Below are 27,657 nucleotides of genomic sequence, written 5' to 3'. Positions count from 1 at the left end.
TTTATACCTACTGACCTAGTTTTGACCACACGTGACCCAGTTTCAAATTTTATCTAGATATCATCAAGGTGAACATTCAGACAAATTTTCATGAAGATCCATTGAAAAATATGGCCTCTAAAGTGGTCAAAAGGTTTTTCTATTTTTAGACCTACTGACCTAGTTTTTGACCGCAGATGACCCAGTTTCGAACTTGACCTAGATATCATCAAGATGAATATTAAGACCAACTTTCATACAGATCCCATGAAAAATATGGCCTCTAGAGACGTCACAAGGTTTTTTTATTATTTGACCTACTGACCTAGTTTATGATTATACGTGACCCAGTTTCAAACTTGACCTAGATATCATCAAGATGAACATTCTGACCAATTTTCATGAAGATTCATTGAAAAATATGGCCTCTAGAGAGGACACAAGGTTTTTCTATTTTTAGACCTACTGACCTAGTTTTTGACTGCACGAGGGCTGACCGGGAAACTATTGTATCTGACATTTTGACCAAAAATGGTTTTATTGCATTTTCTTAAGCCTTTTATTGTCATACATCTACTGCAAAAATATTATAAAAACTTTCCAATAATTTCTTGTTCTTTTTTTAATAATGTGAAAATATTGTATCTGCAACCATCAACTTCTTTAAAGTTTTTTGACCGGGAAACTATTGTATCTGCCTCCTAAGCACATACAATAGTTTCCCGGTAACTTTTCCTGTTACAGTCTCAATTTGAAAAAACATTATTTGTGACATTATGGTCTGTAATTTAAACACCAAACAAGGAGAAAACTTGTTACTGTTGTTCAGGTTTTATGTGAATATTAAAAAACTAAAATAAATAATAGTTTACATTAACATTTTCACATAATGTGATACAGATACAATAGTTTCACGGTAACTGCAAACACACTGGTTATGAAATAAAATGTTGTATGTGCAAACTTGTATGGTGGTGTCAGGTCTTGATTTACTTAGAACAAGTGAATCCTTCATGCAAACAGTGAAGTCCCTAATCATACGTCACATTCTGTTGCATCTGAGGTTGGTCTTCAGCATTTGCCAAAGTCCTCATTCGCAGATTGCTAGGCATGAATTGTTTAAACAAAACCTGTCCAGAAATGTTTGTGAGGTGACCTCTACCAAGATGTTTCTACCAAGATATTTCAAGCTGTTGTTAAAATCACTTCTTTTACATACACTTATGTAGGAAAAGATTTGAAAATATTATCTAGTCTAAAACCAAGAAGCCAAGAGCTTTAATATACATTTGGTAAATTGGTATCACTGAGGTGAGCGTTTCACGACTCTGTGGATCCTCGTGTTATTTTTATTGTTGGAAAATTGTTACTATTTTTTCAGAAAGAACTTGGCTTGTAAGCTTCAAAGCCAATTTCCCAAAAAATTAATGCTGAATACTATTACATAATTGAGCCATGTCATGCAAAAAAGTGTCTTCAATGACAGAGTAAATTTCTGTCAAGACTTACTGTAGATCCAGGCTTTTCTGTGCTTTTAGGTTGTTGAAATAGGATCAGAAAATTGCTTCTTGAAAAAGTTTAATAGGTCTTTTGTTACTTAGCAAACACTTTGGGCCTGATCAGACTGATCTGGGCCCACTGTTTGCAAAGTCCTGAAGATTCCCAAAGGCAGTTGTTAGTGTGACGTGGCTCTATTATAACCATGTTAATTCATACAGTCATGGCTTACACTTTAATGGCTATGGACTTAATTTTGTACATACTTTAATCAAAATATATAAGACAGAGTTAGCCATGTGTCATTCTGTTATGTGACATAATGGCTTATCTTGTTGCTTTTTCTTGCCCTTTACTTTTGAAAATGGCAGCATGACCAGATTAGGTCAATGATGCATTACCTTAGTTTCCTTTGTGACTTCTCTCGGATTATGCTGTTCTGTCACATGGGAGGGTTGTATGCTTCGGAGAGGGTAAGGACACGACAAAATGCCTAAGTTTTTATTCATTTATCGCACATGCGTGTGGTCATGTGCTTGCTTTCTGGCTTTTCATTTGCTGTCTGGTCATTTTTGAAATTTTAGCCTCAAATATTGATAATGGTGATTAAGTTATTGTAATAAACTAAAGTTCTGTTAAAAACATCTTGTCGATTTTGTCCCTTTTTTATTTGTACTATAACGATTTAAATTTTTGAGTGTATATGAATACCTTTGTCCAAAAAAGAAAAAGAGACAGTGTCATGTAGAAATCTCTGTTTTAAGCAATTTTTTAAAATGATTCTTGATAATATTCTGTCTTTACCAAAGTTTCACTATACTACTGTCGCTAGAACACAGGTGAGGTAAATTAGGCCTTAAATTTTTTTTTGTTTTCGGTAGCATGCACAAAATAAATTAGGGTAGGTAGGTTGGAAAATGTTTTTTGTTTGTTTAAAATTATTGAGACTTTTCGGAAATTATTTTTATGTCAAGAAATGAATACAAATATGGAGGTTATGTCTTTAGAGCACAATAAGTTCCTTTCTAACATCAATGACAATGTTTAAAGCATAAAAAGTGGGAGTCCTGCATTTTTTTATTAAAAATTTGAAAAAAAAAATTCGCTAAGGCCATAAAAACATTAAAATTTTAGGGTCGGACCAACCATTTTTGGGTAGGTCGGAATACTGTAAACAACAGTGGAAACAAACAATTTTTTTATGCCTTACTTCAAAAGCAACAGAACTCAGTTGTAACCATGCCACTGCACATCAATATGGCTATAAGTTAAAACACAAAAGTGCTGTACCATTACTGAAATAATGACAATGGAATTCACGGACTGTCCTGAAAAATTAAATTCTTGTTGAATATTTGGGAGGGGTGAAACCGGTCCAAATTAAACCAACATAGCTGTGCATCTGCGCAGTCTGGTCAGGATCCATACTGTTTACTTTCAAACCCTATTGCAATTAGAGAAACTTACAACAGTTAGCATGCAGTAAAGATCCTGACCAGACTGCACAGATGAGCAGGCTGGTCTGGATCCACACTGGTCATAAATGCTCTGTTGGTTTTCTCATGCTGCAGCTCATTTCCCCTGGTATAACTTCATTTTAGCATAAATTAATTTCTTGATTTCTTGTACGAAATTTATATTGGATGTAATGAAATGTGTACAGTCAAGTATTAATGCATACGCTTGCAAAAAAAAAAATATATATAAATAATAATAATAATAATAATAATAATTTAAGGTAATGATAAACATATTTTTATTTTATTTGACCATTATTACTGGCTTAAGATATTGTTCAGTTTAATTCATTTACCAATTTATCAATGGAAATACAAAAATATAAATACAGATAAGTGATAATTCAATGAGATAATAATAAAAAATGAAAAAATAATTCAAGTGCAGATACAATAGTTTCCCGGTCATCAGAAAGAAAATACTGTATCTAACACTATTTTCATTGTATATTTGTAATTTATGTTATTTATAAGTAAAACAATAATTCTATGCTTAAAGCAATATGAATTTTATGAATAATATTTAATGAATAATGCAGATACAATAGTTTCACGGTAATTTTTTAAATTCAATAACGTCATTTTGAACGTGAAACTATTGTATCTGACACTTTTTGCTAAATCTTAAAAATAAATTATTTGAGTACATTTTTAAAGCCAACATATTATTTCTTATTTCAATTGATAATGATTTACTAAGAATGGTAATACTAAGCTGTGTTTTTTAAGAAAATATTCAGTTTTTTCTTTCTCCTGTAAAATTTACAAAAATGCAGATACAATAGTTTCCCGGTCAGCCCTCGTGCAGTTGACCCAGTTTCGAACTTGACCTAGATATCACCAAGATGAACACTCAAACCAACTTTTATACAGATCCCATGAAAGATGGCCTCTAGAGAGGTCACAAGGTTTTTCTATTATTTGATCTACTGACCTAGTTTTTGAAGGCACGTGACCCAGTTTCGAACCTGACCTAGATATCATCAAGGTGAACATTCTGACCAATTTTCATGAAGATCCATTGAAAAGTACGGCCTCAAGAGAGGTCACAAGGTTTTTCTATTTTTAGACCTACTGACCTAGTTTTTGACCGCAGTTGACCCAGTTTCGAACTTGACCTAGATATCATCAAGATGAACATTCAGCCAACTTTCATACAGATCCCATAAAAAATATGGCCTCTAGAGAGGTCACAAGGTTTTTCTATTATTTGACCTACTGACCTAGATTTTGATGGCACCTGACCCATTTTCAAACTTGACCTAGATATCATCAAGGTGAACATTCTGGCCAATTTTCATGAACATTCATTGAAAAGTATGGCCTCTAGAGAGGTCACAAGGTTTTTCTATTTTTAGACCTACTGACCTAGTTTTTGACCACAGTTGACCCAGTTTCGAAACTAACCTAGATATCATCAAGATGAACATTCAGACCAACTTTCATACAGATCTCATGAAAAATATGGCCTCTAGAGAGGTCACAAGGTTTTTCTATTTTTAGACCTACTGACCTAGTTATTGAGGACACGTGACCTACTTTCGAACTTGACCTAGATATCATCAAGTTGAACGTTCTGACCAATTTTCATGAAGATCTTGTGTAATATATGGCCTCTAGAGAGGTCACAAGTTTTTTCTATTTTTAGACCTACTGACCTAGTTTTTGAAGGCACGTGACCCAGTTTCGAACTTGACCTAGATATCATCAAGGTAAACATTCTGACCAATTTTCATGAGGATCTTGTGAAATATATGGCCTATAGAGAGGTCACAAGGTTTTTCTATTTTTAGACCTACTGACCTAGTTTTTGAAGGCACGTGACCTAGTTTCGAACTTGACCTAGATATCATCAAGGTGAACATTCTGACCAACTTTCATAAAGATCCCATGAAAATTTTGACCTCTAGAGTGGTCACAAGCAAAAGTTTACGCACGGACACACGTACGCACAGACGGACGACGGTCACTTTGTGACAGGTGAGCTAAAAAAATAGTAGTAATGGTAATATAATAGAACTGTTTTTTGTTATTTCCTGTCGAATAAACCATAATAAAAAACATCGAATTTGTTTTGATTTTCGTTCAACATTTAGCAGTCAGCTTTTAGTTTCAATTTTCTTTAATTATGTGACAAACACAATCCATGGTATCCTTTGTATCTATTGTCAACCGGTCTGTCTGCCAATGGTCATGTTTACCGTTATTTTAATGGGACTTGAAAAAGGCGTGATTAACAAAAATGATCATACCGTTACAATGCACAGATGGGTAAGTTTGCAAACTATAGATTTAGGCATTTTTCATGTCTGTTTGGAATGACTGTAATCATAAAACGATTATTTCTGCTTGCATTTGACACTAAATATTATGTGATGATCACGATGTTACATCAGTATCCGTCAACTTTTATTTTTAAAACGGAAGCCAACATAACTGTCAAAATTACAACAAAATACTTACCTGTCTATATGAAATTAATGAAACAACCGGTGATTACAGAACCGCAGAAATAAATCCCATTAATGTGAAGACACCGCAGAAATAAGGTTACGCAGAAATTTAATATACCTCTTTTTTTAAAAATCGCAGAATATTAAGCCCGCAGAAATAAGTACTTATACGGTATATATTTCTCATAGACATCAATGTTAACTTCAATACAACTTATCGCCCCAAAAAATGATTAAATTTGAAAAATCTCTCACTGAAAAGACTTTAATTTTGAATGCCTTTAAAGTGACCAAATTTCATTTAAATATTACCATCCAGTTACAAGATATGAAATATGGCTATTACACCATGTTATCCTTAACACATGTAAGTATTTTTCCAAATTTCAAAAATTTTGACAAAAACAGAAAATAACAAAATTCAAGCATTCATCCAAAGAAAATTTCAAAACAAAAGAACTTGATATTTTTTTTCTAATTTACCTTAAAATCTTGTTTAGTTGACTCGCCCTTCGCTTTGTATTTGGATACAAACATGGGTCTTCCTTCTATTGGGGTTCTATCATAGGTCAATGCGTTACTAACAGCCAACTGGTCAGCAAATTCCACATAAGCATAACCTCTTGATTTGCCTTGGTAATTCTTAATTAATCTTATCTCTTCTATTGCACCACACTGTAAAAAAAAAACTGACATTAATACTGTTGTTTTCATAACTTCATTTCTCATTTCTTTAAAAGCTGTGCATGACTTTAAATTGCTATAAATGTGCTAATAAATTAGGCCTGTCCCTACACAAGATGCTCAAAAGGGCCTAAGCCGCTCACCTAGGACCGTAACCATCTGACCCTTAAAGGGGTCAACTGCCCCCATTTGAATAAATCTTAGAGAGGACCTCATAATGATCCTACATACCAAGTCTGATGAAAACCCATCTAACTATTCATCAGATAAAGTTGTTTAAAGGTGTTTCTAGTTTTAGCTCCAGCAGCTGCTAAAAGTGGCCAAGTGTCCCAAATCTAAAAGGTAAAGGGCCTTATAAAAATGCTACAGATGAAGTTTGATGAAGATCTGTGAAGCAGTTCATGAGAAGAAGTCTTATGAAGGCATTTCTATTCTGAGTTCTAGCAGCCCCTAAAAAAAGACTGACTGCCCCCATTGGTAAAAATTTGGGAGAGGACCTTATAATGGTGCTACAAACCAAGTTTGATGAAGATCAATCAGACCAAGTTTGATGAAGATCAATCAAGCGGTTCATGAGAAGAAGTCATTTAAAAGCATTTCTATTTTTTAGTTATAGGAGCCCCTAAAAAGGGCCAAGTGACCCCACTTGAACAAAATTTGGAGAGGACCTTATAATAATGCCACAAACTAACTCTGAAGAAGATCCTTCCACCAGTTCATGAGAAGAAGTTGTTTAAAGGCTGATCACTACCAAATAGAATGTAAGCATCCGCAGGTCTAGTCACAAGTAGTCCAAATATAAATAGTACTAATCTTTTTTCCTTTCCTAGTGCATTTTCTCGGCAGCAACGTGCTTACTTTTACCCTACCGCGTTTCAGTATGTATCACTTTGCATTCTAATGAAATCGGCATGTTCCTATCGCATGATAGGTAAAAATGGTGGCGTAAGAATTTAATGTCACGAAAAGAGAAACTGAAAGAAGCGAAAAGTAGTAAATTCAGTGGGTTGTATTTAACGAACTGTAGTTTTCTTATATAAAAGTTAACACCCCCTTTTCTTTTTGTTTTTCTAAAGTAGCGATCTAGTTCTTTATGGGAATATAAGTCTCTGAAAATCTGATATGCTAGAAAATGTCGAAACACCGTTATGAAGTGAGTGGATTTTATATGAAATAAAGAACAGCTGGATTTAGTGGTGTTCAGCCTATAAGGCTGATCACTACCAAATAGAATGTAAGCCTCCGCAGGTCTAGTCACAAGTAGTCCAAATATAAATAGTACTAATCTTTTTTCCTTTCCTAGTGCATTTTCTCGGCAGCAACGTGCTTACTTTTACCCTACCGCGTTTCATTATGTATCACTTTGCATTCTAATGAAATCGTCATGTTCCTATCGCATGCTAGATAAAAATGGCGGCGTAAGAATTTAATGTCACGAAAAGAGAAATTGAAAGAAGCGAAAAGTAGTAAATTCAGCGGATTGTATTTAACGAACTGTAGTTTTCTTATATAAAAGTTAACACCCCCTTTTCTTTTTGTTTTTCTAAAGTAGCGATCTAGTTCTTTATGGGAATATAAGTCTCTGAAAATCTGATATGCTAGAAAATGTCGAAACACCGTTATGAAGTGAGTGGATTTTATATGAAATAAAGAACAGCTGGATTTAGTGGTGTTCAGCCTATAAAGGAATTTCTATATTTTAGTTCTAGTGGCCCCTAAAAGGGGCCTAATGCCCCCATATAAACAAAATGGGGAGAGAACCTTACAATGATGCTTACAGTAAATGATAATAAGTTTGGCAGAGTGCATCCATCATTTATATTAATCAGAAAATTATCAATATAATATATAAGAGCTGGAAGAGTATTTTGTATTTATATTGCTTTTCAGAATCATCAATATTCTATGGTAACTAAACAGCCATTATTAACTTGAAAATAACCCTCTTCAGAAGTAAATCAGAAGTGCAGTTCAACAGCATATTAAAACCATCTCTAAATTAGGGCAATTTCATTATTACAACCACTTCTTTTTTAAAGAATTGTAGTTATAGGTTATTAGATTTGTATAATGAGAAATATGCACAAGTTCTGCTGTGGAAGTACAGTATTGTGCAACTTTAGGAGAACATGTGCATATTTCTCAATTCAAGTCAAATAATCTTTTTATTATATTTATACATGTACTTATAATTATCACATAAATGATATAAATATGTTCTTAAGCCAGAGTAAAACTAAAGTATCATTGTTAAGCAACTTTTCAACGCTACGAAATACATGAAACTGACGTCACAAATGACATGACATACCCGATATGAAATTTTGGCGTCAATATGGATTAATACTGAACTTTTATGTTCCACTGAAACTTCATGGAGCTCATGAATGAAAATGTAATAATTGGTCTTATTAGCAGGGTTCTACTATACTACAACCAAACATTGACAGTGCCCACTCACCCACCAGCCCTATGACATTCCCCAGTCTAATAACCAGTTGTTTTTTTTTTAAACCTGGTAAATAAAATTCTGTAGTACCTTATCAAAAAATTTCTTGATTTGGTCCTCGTCGATTTCATAGGATAAATTACTGAGGAATACCATTCTGCTGTCCTTGCTGTCATCTATTGGTGAAATGCCACTGGACTCTGTATCTGTCATAAATAAAGTACACAATTCAATGTCTTCATTCATTTGTACTGAAAATCCTATTCAAATTGTGAAATCATCAGCGGTGGCACTGGGATAAATTTTGTTGTAGCCAAGCTTTTAGCCAAATGAAAAATCTTGTAGCCAAATTTTATTATTTTATCAATTTTTTCGCCTACAGACCTGCGCTTTGTCATACTTCCGGTGAAGATTAGAAAACCATTCTGTGATTGTAAACAAAATGCTGCGTGAAAATACTTCACCAAAAGTGTTCGCCAAAAGTGATTTTTTGTCGCCAAATTTTTTAGATTTTCGTCAATGGCAAATTTGGCGAACGACAGCGCCAGCCCTGAATCATTCAATTTTGTTGGCAAGAATATTTGTGGTATTTGACAAAAATGGCAATTTTGTGGGGAAATATATTTAAAGGGTAAGGAATGCCTGACTGTGATAAGAAGTTAATTTTGTATGAAATCCATCCTCAAGCCTTTCATAATGCTGAAAGTATTTTTAAAATCGGACCACTATTGAAAATGATATTGCAATTTGATATTTAAGAAAATGGCTGATCATGGCAGCAGCCATTTAAGTGTGTTTATATTGTCATTTACACTCTGCTGAATTCTTTATTTAGCAAATAACCTTTTAAACAGGTTAATTTCATATATTTCTTGAGTGTAAGATGTAAAACATGGTAATTTCTTTCATTATACCTGGAAAAAGTGGAGAAAATATTTTACAGAAAAAAATAAAACAGTTCAAATATGCATCTAAAAATACAATAAATCTGCCATTTTGTTTTTTGCACTTTGATCAAATATATAAATCCTCATAACTTTCTTATTTTTAAGCCGATACTGAAAATTCTTTCATTTCTTTAAGCGATTTAAGAAATCCTAGTAGTAAGTCTAAAAGAATTGTACGTCCACAAAAAAAACAACAATAATTCTAAGTCCACAGAAAAATCCTTAACAGGTACAGATACGTCAAAATACACCTAAAACTTTGAACCACAGAAAAGTGGTCTCACCTTTTCCCTACGGCCAATAATTATGAAGTTACAATATAAGCTATTAATAGTTACAACAAAGGAAGAGGTTCTAAAAACAAGTTATTAATATAATTCAGTATTATAAAAAAATGAATTTCAAATTTATGCCATAATATCTGTGACCTTTGTCAAGATTACTTTATTTTGGTTTAGCAAAGTTTTCAACATTCCTTCAGTTATGACATGGCGGGCAACTAACCTACAGTGCTACTGGATTCTATACCAGTACTAATCTGTTCTCCGCAAGCAAATGTCAACTTCTCAAAATAAATCCGAGATTTAGGACAATTAATTTCAGACAAAATGACTGTCTTGAAAAATATCTCCAATTCTATTCTGTTGACAGAAATGATGTTACATAACATGACGTCCCACTAAAGCTACTGTCATGTCTTACTTATCACATTCAAAACATATCCTTTTGCAATTTGCATACTTCGACAGTAATTCACCTAAAGACTTAAAGAAAGCAATGTATTAATTAGAGTTGCCATACAGGTACATCCAAGCATTCTACAGTTATTGACTGGATCCCATTAGTTTTATTACTGACCTACATACCAAGAAGCATTTACCAGCTCTGACTGCTTCCAAACTGTTAAAAACAAAAATATAATATAAACTTGGTACCTGTTTTCAATCTTTTTGCTGAAGATGCGTCTTCTTCCTCATTAGGTCTTTTAAATCCTGGTGGCGGGGATGATTTCTCTTCTTTAAATCCTGGGGGTGGAGCTGACTTTTCCTGTTTAAATCCAGGGGGTGGTGCTGACTTTTCTCCTGTATAACCAGGAGGCGGAGCTACCTTTTCTTCTTTAAATCCAGGGGGTGGGGCAGACTTTTCTTCTTTAAACCCAGGAGGTGGCGAAGTCTTTGCAACTTTCGCTGGTACAGGGGCTGGAACTTTAAACCCATCTTCTGAGGTATCCATAGCCTCCTGTTTCAAATCTTGATTCTGTTTAAAAAACAAGAGCTTGTAGAACACAAAATGCCCCCTTGATGCATTCAGTAGTTGCACAAGGAACAGAAATTATATGGTGACTGTACAGAAGTTCTACTGTTCTGGGTCAATGTGACCTTGACCTTTGACCTATTTACCTCAAAATCATTTGCTGTTCATGATCAACCTCCCTATAAGTTTCATGATCCTATGCCTAAGCGAGCTCAAGTTATTGTCCTGAAATGGCTTAACTGTTTCGGGTCAATAGGACCTTGACCTTTAGGGGTCATCTGCTGGTAATGACCTACCTCCCTATCAACTTTCATGATCCTAGGCCTAAGCGATCTTAAGTAATCATCTAGAAACCGTTTAAGTGTTCCAGGTCACTGTCACCTTGACCTTAACTGATCTCAAGATCAAAAGGGGTCATCTGCTGATCATGATCAACCTCCTTATCAAGTTTTGTGATCCTAGGTCCACGTGTTCTTAAGTTATCATCCGGAAACCGTTTAACTGCTTCAGGTCACTTAGACCTTGACCTTGACCTTTGACCTACTGACCTCAAAATCAATAGGGGTCATCTGCTGGTTATGACCAACCTCCCTTATCAACTTTCATGATCTTAGGCCCAAGCGTTCTTGAGTTATCATCTGGAAACCGTTTCACTGTTCTGGGACACTGTGACTTAGACCTTTGACCTGTTGACCTCAAAATCAATAGGGGCATTTGCTAGTCAAGACCAACCTCCCTATCAAGTTTCATGATCCTAGGCCCAAATGTTCTTGAGTTATCATCCAGAAACAGTTTCACTTTTCTGGGTCACCTTGACCTTGACCTTTGATCTATTGACCTCAAAATCAATAGGGGTCATCTGCTGGTCATGACTTACCTCCCTATCTACTTTCATGATCCTAGGCCCAAGCCTTTTTGAGCTATCATCCTGAAACGGATTGGTATACATACCGACAGACCAACAGACCTACAGACCAACCAACCGACCAACAGACATCTGCAAAACAATATAAAACAATATACCCCTTCTTCTTCTTCGAAGAGGGGCATAAAAATTCTGCACGCATTTTTCTTTGTGTGTTTGCTTTAATAACATTCTAACAGTCTGCAATTTATATCAGTTTTGGCACCTGACTATTTTCACAAAATCATGTCTTGAAACATTATTCTCAACATCCTTTATCTACTATTTCCAAAACAGTGAAACTAAGTAAACTGTGATAAAATGATGTCTATTTATGTTGGCAACAGCTGCAAATGTGATTGGTAAGTGAACAATTAAAAAGTATCATTATATTCCTTAAAAACCACCTTTATTTTTTCTACTTCTTTATTAAATTTATAAATTCTTTCCAATAAACAACTTGCTGACAGACCATTCTTCAACGTTGCTTTACCTTTCTCTTATAAGGTTTAATATCAGTTATCTGTTCTTGGTGTTGCTGCTGTTGTTGTTGTTGTTGTTTCTTTGGATATGACTGTTGCTTCTGTTGTTGTTTATTATGATGAGATTGTTGTTTTTGCTGAAACTTGCCAGGTTTCTGCTTGCCTTTGAATTTGTGCTGGCCTTTCTTATCAAACTTTTGCCTCTGTTCATGACCACCCAACTCAGCTTGCTGTTCCTGTAAAGAAATGATATGAAAACATCAAACAAAAATCTGACAATAAGAAAAGAAGCAATATTTGTCACAAAAGGATACCCAAAGGAAATTGCCTAAGAGATACAGACAGGTATTTGTTGATAAAAATGCTGAAAAAAAAATAGTCAGTGAAATGCTGAGAGAAATTTTTCCATGATGATTGTCCATGATGATATTTGTCAATGAGATGGTGACAGACATTTGTCAATGAGATGCTGACAGATATTCATCAAAGAGATTCTGATAGATATTTGTCAATAAGATGCTGATAAATATTTGTCAATGAGATGCTGACAGACATTTGTCAATGAGATGCAGAAAGATATCTGTCAATGAGATGCTGACAGATATTTGTCAATGTGATGGTGACATTTATTTGTTGGCAGATATTTGTCAATGTGATGGTGACATTTATTCGTTGGCAGATATTTGTCAATGTGATGGTGACACGTAATTTTTAATGAGATGCTGACAGATATCTGTCAAGAAGATGCTGTCAGTTATTTGTCAATTGGATGCTGAGATTTATTTGTCAATGAGATGGTGACGGCTAATTGTCAATGTGATTCTCAATGAGATACTGACAGTTATTTGTAAATGTGATGCTGACATCTATTTGTCAATGAGATGGTAACAGTTGTCAATGTAATGCTGACATTCATTTGTCAATGAGATGGTGACAGTTATCTGTCAATGAGATGGTAATAGACATTTGTCAATGTGATGCTGACAGTTATTTGTCAGTAAGATGGTCACAAATATTTGTCAATGAGTCACCAACAGATTTTTTTCAATAAAATTCTTACATGCATTTGTTCATATTACACTCAGAACAATGTTAGCATGAGAAACTAACACCAATGTGTATATGAGTTACCAAGAGCAATGTGTCGGTGAGGTTCTGTGTGCAATTTGTCGATGAAAATCTGTGAGAAATTTGCCAATATAAAACTTAAGAGCAGAAGTCTGTGAGAAACTGCCCAATTTTGCCCAATTACTGAAAGCAACATGTTTTTCTAGAGAAATTTAGTTAATGAAAAATGACAGCAGACTATCCGTGAGAAATAGAGAGTAGTTTGTCCATGCTGTCCATAAGAAACTGAAAGCAATTACTCAATAAGGAAATGTGAGTAATCTGCCCATGTGAAACTAAGTAATTTTTCTCTGAAGAAATTTAAACAACCTATTCATGGGAAACTGAGAGCAATTAGTCCATAAGGAAGTGGGAGCAAGCTGCCCATGAAGAACTAAGAGTAATTTGTCAATGAGAAACCGTGAGCAATCTGTCAATAAGAAACTGACAGCAATCTGTTCAATACTATTAAAGAGCATTCTGGTCAACACTGAAAGTAATCTGTTCATGAGAAACTGAGCAATTAGTACATAAGAAACCAAAAGCAATTTGTCCATGGAGAATCAAAGAGCACTTTGTCAAGTAACATATCAAGAAAAGGGCAAAACAGCGTGACCAGGCAAAAAAGGATCAGGAAGTAACATATTATCTATATCATCATGTGACTGAACTGATAATCTGTTGTTTAAAACTGATAAAAATACACAGCACATCCCGGTAGTTAGGTTTATCTTACCAATCTTGAGATAGTACAAGATAATCATCCATCAATTTCAATACAACCTTAAATGTCTACACCAACATTTATAGATAAAGTTTTAAAGTGACATTAATGAAGAATCCATAGAGACTGGATCACAAACTTTCGCTAAAACAGAAATTACCTCTTTCCGTTTTTTTGTTTAATTTTACAGACATGTTAGTTATTATCATTTACGCGACAATATCAATTCCTGAAGAAAGCAAAGAGGAAATCATCATAATTATATTTCTGTAAAGAAAAGCTTTTGCATGTAACATAATACAATAACCTGTACATTATTACAAACAGTACACCTAACAAACATGACAAGAAAAATTAATTTAGAAACTGATGCTGATGTCTTGTGTTGAAACCTGGATACTGACCACCTGTCTATAGTGGTCACCTGTCTATAGTGATCACCTGTCTATATTAGTCACCTGTCTATAGTGATCACCTGTCTATAGTGGTCACCTGTCTATAGTGATCACCTGTCTATAGTGATCACCTGTCTATAGTGATCACCTGTCTATAGTGGTCACCTGTCAATAGTGATCACATGTCTATAGTGATCACCTGTGTATAGTGGTCACCTGTCAATAGTGATCACCTATCTATAGTGATCTCCTGTCTATAGTGGTCACTTGACAATAGTGATCACCTATCAATAGTGGTCACCAGTCTATAGTGGTCACTTTCAATCAGTCCCTTCCAAGAGTGCTATAAACATGTTAGACATGAATAGAAATGAAGCAAAAACCTTGTTAGGTACCTAGGTGCATCAAACAATACATTAATGATCTTTATCTGTGAACCTAAAATACAATGTATATCAAAGTTCAGCCTAATGACGTAAAACAATCTGTTAACTGTTTGCCCCAATTCATTTGCTACTATTTAAAAATGATATCATTGTTTCATTTATCAAGCAGTTATGATATAAAATAACCACTTTGAACAAATAGTCATTCAGACAGATGTTTATCAAGTCTTTACTAGGTGATGTTAATGTTAGAAAACTTTTCGACATATGGTAAAAGTCGGTAAAAATGGCTGAAGTTTTGGGTTCAGATAGTTACAATACTGACGTACACCTTGAAATGTTTTGTGAAGTATGCAGAAAACAGAAGGACAGGCATACAATTGCTGAAGGTTTTTGTCCTGAATGTGTTAAATATATGTGTAAAGACTGTCTCATCTTTCATCAAGAATTTCATCCGGCACATGGACACCAAGATGCCGAAAATATGCCAACAGATTTTTGTCTGGAGAGCTGTACCACTCATAACGATGAAATAATTAAGTATTACTGTGAGAAGTGTGATCAATTCTACTGCGACATTTGTGTAAAAGAGCATGACAAATGCAGCACAGCACATCACTTACCGAGGTATGTCAAAAATCTTGAAAAAAGACCTGAATTTATCAAATTCTCTGAAAAACTAGATAATATGACAAGCAGTATTTCATCAATAGAAGACGTAATTGATTCAGACAATGAAACAATTAAGAACTGTTCAAAAGGAGCAACTGCTGCTGTTGAAAAGGTGCAAGAAGAAGTCAACAAAAAATTTGATGAATTGAAAGTAGAAATAGCAAGAACAATCGCTCCGATGAAATTGGAAGACCAACACAAAGTTCAGTCCTTAACACAGCAAACAGCAACGGTAAAACATACCTTGGACAGTTTGAAAACTGAAATTGATAGAGATGTATCAAACAGCCATAGAAGCCGACTCTTCATACAAATGCATAGCACCCAGCTAGTTATAAAAGACATGGAAGAAAGACTGAAAGAGATCGAAGAAGAATGTTTGACACCGCTACATCGCTATCATTTCCAATCCGCAACACAGATTCAAAATATTCTTTCAGCAGAATCAGTTTTAGGAACTGTTCTGTTAGACTCTGAAACAAAGAGAACAGCAGAACATGAAGGCAATTTAACAGTGCAAAATTCAACAACTCCATTATTTGGCATATTAGTAGATACCAGTAAGCCGTATGGTATGTGTCTTGTGCACAGTAAGTTTCTTGTCGTTGTAGGTGACTTTGACTCTTCACTACTTAAAGTGATCAATATTACTACAAACTCTATTATTGCAGTTATACGAAGGAAAACACTCAAACATGTTCCAAGGGGAATAACAACCATAAACAATGGGCAAGTTGCTTTCACATTACCAGACAATGGACAAATTCACATATATTCCATAACTACGTCCGGAGAAGTTTCTTCTTCTGGTAACATTATTGCAGGACCAGGCTGTCATGGCATTGCACATAATGGTAAAAATTTTATCATTTCATACACATATCCAAAACCTAGTATAAAAGTCTTGAATATGAATGGGGAGATATTGAAAACATTTCCAACGAACACAACACGCGAAGATATTTTCCAGCTGCCATGTTCTCTCAGCTTAAGTCCAGATAGATGCACTTTATATGTCGCTGATAAAGCCTTGAACACAATATCAAGCCTGAGTATGAAAGGAGAAATAATTAGAATATACAGAATTGACAGACTGTCTACACCAACATGCGTAACAGTGGATAAAGCTGGATCAGTGTACGTATGTGGCAACAAATCGCAGAACATAATTCAACTTTCGGAGAACCTTGCTGAAGTAAAAGTTCTACTTCAACAGAAAAATCAAATAACAAATTATCAATGTGTACATTTTGCTGATGGAAAGCTTTATGTTGGAAAAGAAAACACTACAAATACTGAGGTTTATAAAATTGTTCCAGAAGCAGAGAAAAATAATCTGGTAAACCAAGAAACAGATAAACAACAAGAGTGCCAGAATGTCACAATATACACCCGACATTCCGTCTCATGATGATGATTAATTGTGCCAACTTTCATCAAAATCCCTCCATGCATGAAGAAGATATGCTCTGGACAGTCATTCTTGAATTTGACCTTTGACCTCTAAGTGTGACCTTGACCTTAGACCTAGAGACATGGTTCTTGCGCATGACACTCCGTCTCATGATGGTGAACAACTGTGCCAAGTTTCATCAAAATCCCTCTATACATGTAGAAGATATGCTCCGGACAATGTCTGTGGTAGTCTTTTGTATGTCATCCTGATGGCTTTCTCAGAGTAAAAAATCTACTTCAAACCAACAATGGTCAGAGCAAAGTGATTATAAGTCAGTTAACTTAACAAGGCTGGTCACATTGCCCGATCAGGCTTAAAAGTCAAATCAAGCTATTATTGCCTGATAAGGCTTAAACGTATGAAAAGAAGTGTTACATTATGACCATATCATATACAACGACTTGACGGCGATTCTTGAAAGTCAGAGACTTGGTACATTTTGAATAAGTACATTTATGAGAAACGAATCTTTAAAATCGATGTAGCTATATGTGCAGATTTGTTGGAAATTTACATTTTTTGTAGATAAACTTATAACAAATAGCCTAAACAACGGTATCTTTGCAAATCCTGAACCGATTCACTCAATTTTTTCAGCAGACCGCCATCATCACTTCAGGATATGTAACTTACAATATTTACAACTATTCTAAAATGTATAGTAATTATATCGTAGGTATATTTTTGTTTACTTAATAAGTATGGACTGTGCCAAAATTATTTACTGTAAATTAACATATACTTTGAAGCTAATTAGTCTGAGAATTTTAAACATTTTAAGTGATTACGCTGTTATTAAATGAACAATAGTCAAACATATGTAAACATCGCTTCATTATGAAATTAAAATAAAATATTCAAAACCCTTTCTGTTGAATCTGTAATTTTCAGAGCTTTTACTAACTAATTCTGAAAGTCCAGTGAATGTTGTGCATATTCCACGTTTACTTCTTGTCAGTTTATTACTTACAAATGTCATTTCTAGTTTGTGTTTAATATTTTCTAGACCAACATCTAATGACCTTTGTGTCTAATGATGAAAAAACAGGAGGCGCACACACACGCACGCACGCACGCACGCACGCACGCACACACACACACACACACACAGTTTGTATACACTCTGGTGATTATTTATGAAATATATTATTCATTAACTTCCAAAAATCATGGAGTCCTACAAAGTGAAACACTGCTTGCTCGAGCATCGATGACTCAAGCACCCAGGCTTGCTCGAGCAATTCATGTTATCCTGGCACATTTCCATCTATTTTCTATATGATTATCATGCAGGATCGAGAAGATAATTATAAAATCTTAATATTCGTGCAGATAAAGGAAAAAATATGGCCTTTTCTTAAAACTGAAATGATAATTATGAGATCTTAATTATGATTTTGATTACAGTTTTTCAAATAAAAGTGACAGATAAAAAGCAGAAGTCAGATTTATAATTTGAAAATCTTCCATGTTTATGTTTCTATATGCACTTGTTGATAAATAAAAACAATATAAAGTCTTAGTTGTTTCTTCATATGTGCCATTTACAAATTACATATTGAAAAGTCTATCAACAGAGAGGACTCTAGTGGATAATGTGTCGGCCACTCTACCCAGGGGTTGTGGGTTCAAGCCCACTTGGTTTACAGCCATGACCTCATATGACACCAGTACTGGTTTTTCCAGGAAGCGGACTTGATAGTGGTCACAATGAGCTTGAAGCTTTCACAACTGAGCTAAAACAAATAAGTATAAACTAAATCAAAGATAAAGTTTGTAATACATTTTTTCTGAAAATGTCACAAGTGTATTATTACACATCACCATTTCCTCTGCAAATGGTCCCGATGACAATTGGTAAAACAAGTTTCAATTTTCTTCATATGTTGATCAATGTTTGGGTCGCTCGAAACCATGGATAACTGGAGCATAACTCATCCCCTTGCGACCTCAAGCGAGCGATGTTTCACTTTATTTTTTAATTAACTGTAGCAATTATTGAAACAATAGGATGCTGATGTTATATGCATTTTAGAATTATCGCAAATTTTGTAACATAAAACTGTCTTAGTGGTTTAGGAGATGTTCTTTAAAGAAAATTATGGACAATGTGGACAACAAACAAATGACGGACATCCAATGATCCTTAAAGCTTACCCTAAACACTAACAAAGGAATGAATACATTGCTGTACATATCCATACATGGTCCCTAAACTGAAGTGCAGCATATTCTTATGAGCAAAATATAAATATATATTCAAAAACATTAAACCAAAAGTGTGTCCATAGGACACAGAATGATGTCCCCACTCTTGTCACTGTAGGCATATTTTTGACTATGTCAAAGGCAATTGAGTTTATACATAATTTTTTTAGGTAGATTGTGAAGCAAGTTCTACAACTTATATTAATCACTCTCGACACCTCATTCGGGATGGAATCCATCATCACGAGGCTATGAAAAAAGTGGCCAATTTCCCTTTTTAATGCTGAGCGCCAAGCAAGAGTGATACTGGTACTATTTTTCACATCTTTGGTACGATGCAGCCGGGGATCGAACCCAGGACCTCCCACACTCAAAGCAGACACTCTGCCACAAGGCTAGCAAGGTGATCAAGGGCTATAACTGGTCTGGCTGTGTGAAATCCCAATTAAACGACAAGGGGCACAACTTCACATGCTGAACAAAATTCCTAAGAGGTTTCATGACTCTAGGTCAAATGCTTTTGGAGAACAGAAATTCACACAGACAGACAAACAAGGGAAAATCTAATCATACCACAATTTTTTTGTGGGGGCAAAAAAAGTACAAAACATAATGACATACCTTTTCTCTTCTTTCATTTATTCGTTCCATCTGAGCCTCACATTTACTGACGGCTTGCTCACACTGTTCCAAATTTCCTGAAATACATTTTCAGTAGTATTTCAATTGGTTGCCAAATTGAACTATTTCTACCAAAAAGACAGCTATGGTTCAAAGTTCAATAATCAGACATTTCATGTTGTAGAGGACTGATTTCCTTAACAGGCACCCACTTTTTCGAAATAAATATGATTTATGATTCTTAAGCACTATATGCTTCTAGCCATATAAATGACCTAAACTAAATTATCTTAAGCAAAGATGGGAAACAACTTCATCTTTCTATTCAGCTACAGTTATACCTCTTAGGCAATGCACTTTATTAAATTCACTCACCTTCCATTCTTTCAAAGTTGACATAAGCATCTACGATCGATTCAGGCCAGTCTGTGACAGAGTTAAGTGCCCTTTGCAGAACTCTCCGACAATGTTTGTTATCCCCATAGGTCCTAAAATAATCAAAATACTGTTAAATCATTTAATTTCGTGGCCTGTTAAGTTTCTATTGTGGACTTGTCCATCTTTCAATTTGGACAGTACCATTAACTGTTAAAACAGGTGCTTACCAAAAGATACTGATTGAATGGCGAATAGTGCAGATCATGATCACACTGCACAGATGTGCAGGCTAATCATGATCTACACTGATTGCAAAGGCAGAATCAACTGCGTCCAGCATGATTAGTGTTTTGGCAAAAGGGCTTCATGGGGATACAAAATCGTAGATTTCAACTTATTAAATGAAATGGAATTTTACTTTTTTGTTCAGATTAACTTTGAAATTCACAAAAAGTAGTCCCCTAAGAAAATTAGTAATTTTACAGAAATTGGATGTTAAGAGAAAAAGATGAAAAATAATCAAATTCTCTCCCTTTTGATAAACCTGTGTTGTAATACAGTCACTTTTAGAGGTTTTTACTTCATTAAATTCAGTCAATGCTAGCAACTTTGTTTTATGAAAATTTAAATCTGAACAAGAGGGTCATGATGACCCTGGATCACTCACCTGAGTAATATGAGCTACATGTTTCAAATGTCAAACTGATGATTTTTAGAAATTTTTTGGAAGATTTTCCGATGTACAATCAAGTAACCCCTGGGACGGGGCCAATTTTACCCCGGGGGTCATGATTTAAGTCTTCTGGTTTATTTTTAGCAAATTTATGAAGATTTCCCTATGTACAATCAAGTAACCCCTTAGGCTGGGTCAATTTGAATCTGGGGGGTCAAGATTTGATCAAATTTTGTAGAGGTCCACTAGGCAATGCTACATGTTAAATATCTAAGCTCTAGGCCTTCTGGTTTATTTTTAGAATTTTTTTGAAGATTTTCCTATATAAAATCAAGTGACCCCTGGGGCGGAATCAATTTTGACCAAGGGGTCATGATTTGAACAAATTTTGTAGAGGTCCACTAGGCAATGCTACATGTCAAATACCTAAGCTCTAGGCCTTCTGGTTTATTTTTTTTTAAAATTTGAAGATTTTCCTATAGAAATCTATATAAAATCGAGTGACCCCTGGGGCAGGGTCAATTTTGACCCCGGGGTCATGATTTGAACAACTTTAGTAGAGGTCCACTAGGCAATGCTACATGTCAAATATCTAAGCTCTAGGACTTCTGGTTTTTGAGAAGAAGATTTTTAAAAAATTTCCTTCCGGTTGCCATGGCAACCAGAGTTCTGCATGGAATTCAATTCTTTGAACAATTCTGAAAGGGGGTCGCTGAAGGATCATTCCTGTGAAGTTTGGTGTAATTCTGCCAAGTGGTTTTCAAGAAGAAGATTTTTTTAGAAATAGTTAACGGACTACGCACGACGCACAACGGACAACGGACATCAAGCGATCACAATAGCTCACCTTGTCACTTCATGACAGGTGAGCTAAAAACAGGTGAATTATTCAAACTCTAATTTGACATACATTCTAAATACATGTAATACATTATTTTACTTAAGACATTAGATAAATGTTTAACCACCTATTACCACTTGTCAACCGGACAAATATTAGCAGAAATATCATGCACAGCTATTACTCTGTCTAGAGTACATTATTAAAGTTGACAAAAACCTTTACCTTTCAAATCTAAAATACTCCATCCAAAGAGCTGCCTCATTTGCTCGACCAGTGGCCATTATCTCAGCCCACAATTCTCTTGCCTTCTCCAGATTCTTACAGAACTTGGCCTAAAAATGAATTTCAGGAGAATCAGCATTTGTTGATAACGAAAGTTTTTTTTCCAAGCAAAAAGTATGAATTTCTCTGGAATTCTATTGTAATTTCGTGATGACAAAAATCTGCTCATCTAAAATTGGAATTGGTTAATTTGTATGACATTAAACTCCTCTACCAGCAATTTATGGCCCCAATCCCCTAAGGTGAGGGCCCTGGGCACAGCCTGAAAATAATGTTTATTTATGCAATTTCATTTTAAATTTCAAATTTATGTACCCGGTATTAATTTTAAAGACTTAATTCAGTATTTTAAAAGATATGCTAAGGCATGAATGCCACAATGTCATACATACCTCAATTAGTGCCCAAAACTGTCTTAATGTACTGTTAGGGTCCCCTTCTGTTCCATAATCTGGAAATACCATAAATATTTCAGCAAGTGATAACAGTCCAATTCAAAATTACATTATTTTTAGCAATATAATAGCACAAATATATGACATAGGTGTAGTGGCACAGCCTCTGACCCCTAACACTGAGGTCACAGGTCAATCCCTGGTGAGAGGGAATTAAACCATTTTCTTTACAATTCCTTACTAAAGCTTGGTTACTACTGGCAATGATCCAGCAAATTTGTCGCAAACTGTCAGAATTTTTTCAACAATCAAAGTAAAATGTTGAGAAATCTAGTACTTGTTGGGGACTAATTTTCTTGAATTCTGTGGTGGACTAAATCCATGAAATGAAGTCAAATCCTCAAGCACTTTAACAAAGAACTTGTGTTTCAGTGGCTGGATTTGATCATGTGATGCATTTATTACAATGATGTGGCAAAATTGTGTATTTGTCAAAAGAAGCATTTCTGAAAATGAGACACTAAACAGAAGTAAAATTTATGTATCTGTTTAAGCACCAACTGTCATGTGATACATTAATGAAAAGGAGTTTCCAAAAGTTACGTTAAGGTAAACGAAAGTAAAACGGCTGTACATCTTTTTTTGTATTTGTTTTGCACTTGTTTTTAAATGAGATTACAAAACAAAAATAGATCTGATGCATCTAAACATTTCTTATAAACAATGTTTATTACATAAACTTCCACGAATTCATATCCCCATTAAACAGCTGTTTAGACCAAATTACTAAATTTCATGCCCACAAAATTTAATGATTTCACAGTAAATTTAATGGTTTTCCATAGCCAACTGGTTATGGTTGCTGACTTCAAATCATTTGCCCCTTGATGTAGGTTCGAGACTTTGTTTGGGTTTTAGAACTTTTCATCTCAGGAAACCCTCCAGCTGGCTTACAGATGGTCTGTGGTTCTACTTGGGTGCATGCTTTATCTGAAACGATGCCTGGAAGGGCACCTGATGTCCTCCCAAACCATCTAAAGCTTGGAAAGTCACCATATGACCTAAACTGTACCAGTGTAACTCTAAACCCAACAAAAAATGCCACAGATTAAGAGCCAGAACTCCAGGGAAAATCACTGAACCAAAAAATTCAAAAGATATACACAACTAGGTTTGACAGTGCTAATGCCTGTGAAGTATGGTGGAATTCCAACCAGTGGTATAGGAGTAGTAGCACAGATAACATAGAATTTTATAATTCAAGGGTCACGACTCCGCTGAAATTCATTTAATCAGAACATGACAATGATATGCACAACTAAGCTTGACACTAATCACTTGTGAAGTTTGGTGAAATTTAGCCTAATGGTATACATCAAGTGGAGTACACACTGTAACATACTGTAAAATCATTTAATTTCGTGGGCTTGAGTTTTCGTGGTTTTGGTCAAAACGGCAATTTCGTGGGGATTTGAATTCTGTGAGTTTCAACTTCTGAACATAAAATGAATGGGAATTTTACTTGTTCGTTGGGATAAGATTTAGTGGATTAACTCAACCACGAAATCCACGAAAATTAGTCCCCCATGAATATTAATGGTTTCACAGTATGACAAATCAAGGTTCAGAACTCTGCTGAAAACCACTGAACCTGAATATCCTGATGATATGCATAACTATGCTTGGCACTGTTAATTCTTTAAAGGAGTGGTGGAAATCTGCCCAACATTGGAAGAGAAGATGCCAGAATAACATTAAATTTGACAAATAAGTAGCCATAACTCTACTGAATGGGAACATACCGATAATATGCATAACAAGACCTGGCAATGATCACTTCTGAAAGGTTGGGCGGAAATCTGCCATATTACATTAAAACTCACTTATAGCGAACTCGGTTTTAAGGAAACCTCAGTTATAATGAACTAATTTTTCCTGCTTGATTTTCCTTTATATATTTCATATGAAAAACAAATGAGCCGTGCCATTGGAAAACCAACATAGTGGGTTTGCGACCAGCATGGATCGCTTTCAAAGCCTATTGCAATTAGAGAAACTGTTAGCGAACAGCATGGATCCTGACCAGACTGCGCTGATGCGCAGGCTGGTCTGGATCCATGCTGGTCGCAAACCAACTATGTTGGTTTTCTCATGGCACGGCTCATTAATGGATATAACAAACTCTTATAAAGTGAAAACTCAGATAAAGCGAAAACTCAGATAAAGTGAAAACTTACATAAAGCGAAAAATCTTAACTTCATGCTGAATTTCAATAAGCATCTGAGATGTCAAATTTCAGAACATTTCAAGTCACTGATACATTCTGATTATTTATACAATTAAGTGGCTAACATTCTGAATGTACTTGTAAAACCAAAATATGAAGTATTAACATTTTATGTGAATGGTTTAATTCTATTAAAACACATGCATATGACTTACAATCTATCTGTTCTATTGCTTTTTCCAGTGACAACCTAAATGTTTCTAGTTCTTCCTCATGATCTGTAACAAAAGCATCACAATGCATTTTGGCTGTAAAAAATTTATATACACCATTAATTCTTTATCCAGAAGTCATTTTTACTGTAAATCCCTTCCTATTTTATGTTTTCTTTTTTCAGAGATTAAAATTATTTTTAATAGTATTTCAGTAGTAAACCTGTCCAATGCTAATGGACTCCTCACCACTTCTAACCTGTAAGTAATCCACAGCTGCCTCACAAGAACCAAAGTTAGAAAACAAATGTCCATAGACATATTGTGTGCAGTCAGTAATTACAGAGAGCGTGAACCTTGTTCTAGATCTGTGATTGAAAACCTAAGGACCCTGTGTCTTACAGAAAAATAAATTATCGCTGAGTAGATAAAACAAAAACAAGAGCGCCGCCAAGCGGGGCAATATACGCCCGAAGGGTTACATCACAGGATGGGAGCAAAATTTAAAGAACATGACTGTTGAAGCCCAAAGGACAGGGACAACAAAAAGAAGAAATTCAAAAAAAAAAAAAATTCTAAGTCCACAAAAAAATTCTTACCAGGTAAAGTTATGTCAAAATACATCTAAAAATTGGATGTACCATCCATGTTGTACCACAGAAAAGTGGTCTCGGTTTTTCCCTACAGGCAATAATAAAAAAGTTTCAAAATAAGCTATATATAGTAACAAAAAAGGGAAGAAATTGAAAAAAAAAATTATTGTAAGAGAACAAAAAGGGATCTGCCAAATAAAATCAAGAGCACTGCAGTGCATAGCAATATATACAAAGCAAAGTCATATATGACCTTTGACCAATAAGTGTGACCTTGACCTTGAAGTCAGTCATCCAAAACAAGCGCTCTGCACGTCGTCTCAGTGTGGTGAACATTTGTGCCAAGTTTCTTTGAAATCCTTCAACCAGTTCAAGAGTTACAGAGAGGACACAGCAAAGTCACATATTACCTTAAACTCCTAAGTGTGACCTTGACCTTGAAGTTAGTCATCCGAAACAAGCGCTCTGCACGTCGTCTCAGTGTGGTGAACATTTGTGCCAAGTTTCTTTGAAATCCTTCAAGCAGTTCAAGAGTTACAGAGCGGACATGAAACACACTCATATAACCTTTGACCCCTAAGTCTGACTTTGACCTTGAAATGAGACATCCAAAACATGCGCTCTGCACGTCGTCTCAGTGTGGTGAACATTTGTGCCAATTTTCTTTGAAATCCTTCAAGCAGTTTAAGAGTTACAGAGCGGACACAAAACACACTCATATAACCTTAGACCCCTAAGTGTGACCTTGACCTTGAAATGAGACATCCAAAAGATGCGCTCTGCATGTCGTCTTAGTGTGGTGAACATTTGTGTCAAGTTTCTTTGAAATCCTTCATAGGGTTGAAGAGTTACAGAGCGGACACGAAATTGCTAACAGACGGACGGACGGACAGACAGACGGACGGACACCGGGACCATAACATAATACGTCCCTTCGGGCGTATAAAAATCAGTTCTTATTCATCAAAACATCAGTAAAAGTGAAAACTTATCTAGGTACACATGTCACCAGGGAAGACTAGGAGTTTTCAATTTACAGTTATTCAGAAATGCTTGCAGACTAGGAGTTTTCAATACAGTTATTCAGCAATGCTTGCAGACAGTACAATATGACATCTCATTATACTGCAGTACTTTCATTAATTTCAACTTACAAAATGTTTGCTTTGCTGAAAATTGGAACATTCTGAGGAAATCAGAGTAATGCAATTCAAATATTTTTAGAGGTTATGAGTGCTCATACTTGATTTTCTAGTTTAACTTGCGTATATCAAAGTACTCGGATACTTGCTACAGCCCCAAGAACAAACACCACTGGTTGGGTCATATCTTGTTTGCTGTACATCAGTTGTTGCTCTGCACATGCTGCACAGTCTATTTTAATAAGAATTTACATGCAAAAGAAAATGTCAGCTTTTGTATTTGAAATATTTGCTATTCAGAGGTGTCATTAATATGGGTTATAGTTAAAGTAAGAATTTCTTTTCATGTACATATTTACCTTCATTCCATTTGATTCTTCTCCTTAAATAATCTATAAATGTTGTCCACAGTGCTAACACTTCACTGCCTTGAGAAAATCCCGAAGTTAAAGCTGCCTCAAACATTCCTGAAATTGTGTCACATTTAAAAAAATTTTAACAAAAACATTCAAACACTTTCAAAAATTAAAAAATCAGTTATAATAAATAAATGCTGTATACTGTAAAATCTGTTAAATAAGCGTATACGCTTATAATAATTTTAGCGACACTTTTATGCACCTATTTTTGATATGCGCTTATACTTAAGCCAAAACTATGCGCTAATATTTGATATGCGCTTACCGGTATAGAAAAGCGTTGTGCGCCTATTTTTGATACAAGTATTAGGAATATTGACAGTGCTTACCTAGATTGAGAAAACGAAAGTAAAACATGGCCATGGAAGTGCGCAGTGAACTATTTCCTTTTATTGCATAGGCCTACAGTATTTATACATAATGAAAGCATAATGAACTACATAATTTGCAAATAATGTTCAATCTCTCGGACCATTCAATAATTGTTCAATACTATGATTGTAGCATTTTATCCATATCCTTTTCACAGATTTAGAAAAGAATGACAATCTGTTATGACAACTTTTCTGGTATTCAAACTTTTACCTCCATTTACTGAAAACATTTTCTATTCAAAAAGCATGATTATCGTAAACAATTATCGTTTTATCAGACAATAGATGTTAAAATCTTTTAACACACATCGGCTATTCAACAGGTAAGAACGCTTGTCACCTGTATTTGTCATAAACAATTATCATGGTATAATACCGTTAA

General features: G+C 35.0%; 1 protein-coding gene across 2 annotated transcripts in view; it reads right to left on the bottom strand.

Annotated features, from left to right (window-relative positions):
* Positions 1–27,657, bottom strand: part of LOC123533848 (squamous cell carcinoma antigen recognized by T-cells 3-like) — a 46,014-nt gene that overhangs the window by 9,649 nt on the left and 8,708 nt on the right. For both annotated transcript variants that reach the window (XM_053519990.1, XM_053519991.1), the window contains 10 exons: positions 26,842–26,949; positions 24,751–24,813; positions 22,305–22,363; positions 21,853–21,962; positions 20,111–20,223; positions 19,736–19,812; positions 12,178–12,402; positions 10,462–10,783; positions 8,670–8,785; positions 5,930–6,121 (listed from right to left, as the gene is read on the bottom strand). In XM_053519990.1, the coding sequence (XP_053375965.1) occupies positions 5,930–6,121; positions 8,670–8,785; positions 10,462–10,783; positions 12,178–12,402; positions 19,736–19,812; positions 20,111–20,223; positions 21,853–21,962; positions 22,305–22,363; positions 24,751–24,813; positions 26,842–26,949 (1,385 nt within the window). The remainder of the gene's footprint in view (positions 1–5,929; positions 6,122–8,669; positions 8,786–10,461; positions 10,784–12,177; positions 12,403–19,735; positions 19,813–20,110; positions 20,224–21,852; positions 21,963–22,304; positions 22,364–24,750; positions 24,814–26,841; positions 26,950–27,657) is intronic.

This window comes from Mercenaria mercenaria, chromosome 12 (assembly GCF_021730395.1).
Source record: "Mercenaria mercenaria strain notata chromosome 12, MADL_Memer_1, whole genome shotgun sequence".
NCBI lineage: Eukaryota > Metazoa > Mollusca > Bivalvia > Venerida > Veneridae > Mercenaria > Mercenaria mercenaria.
The sequence above is the reverse complement of the archived record's forward strand: the minus strand, read 5'-3'. Positions and strand labels throughout refer to the sequence as shown.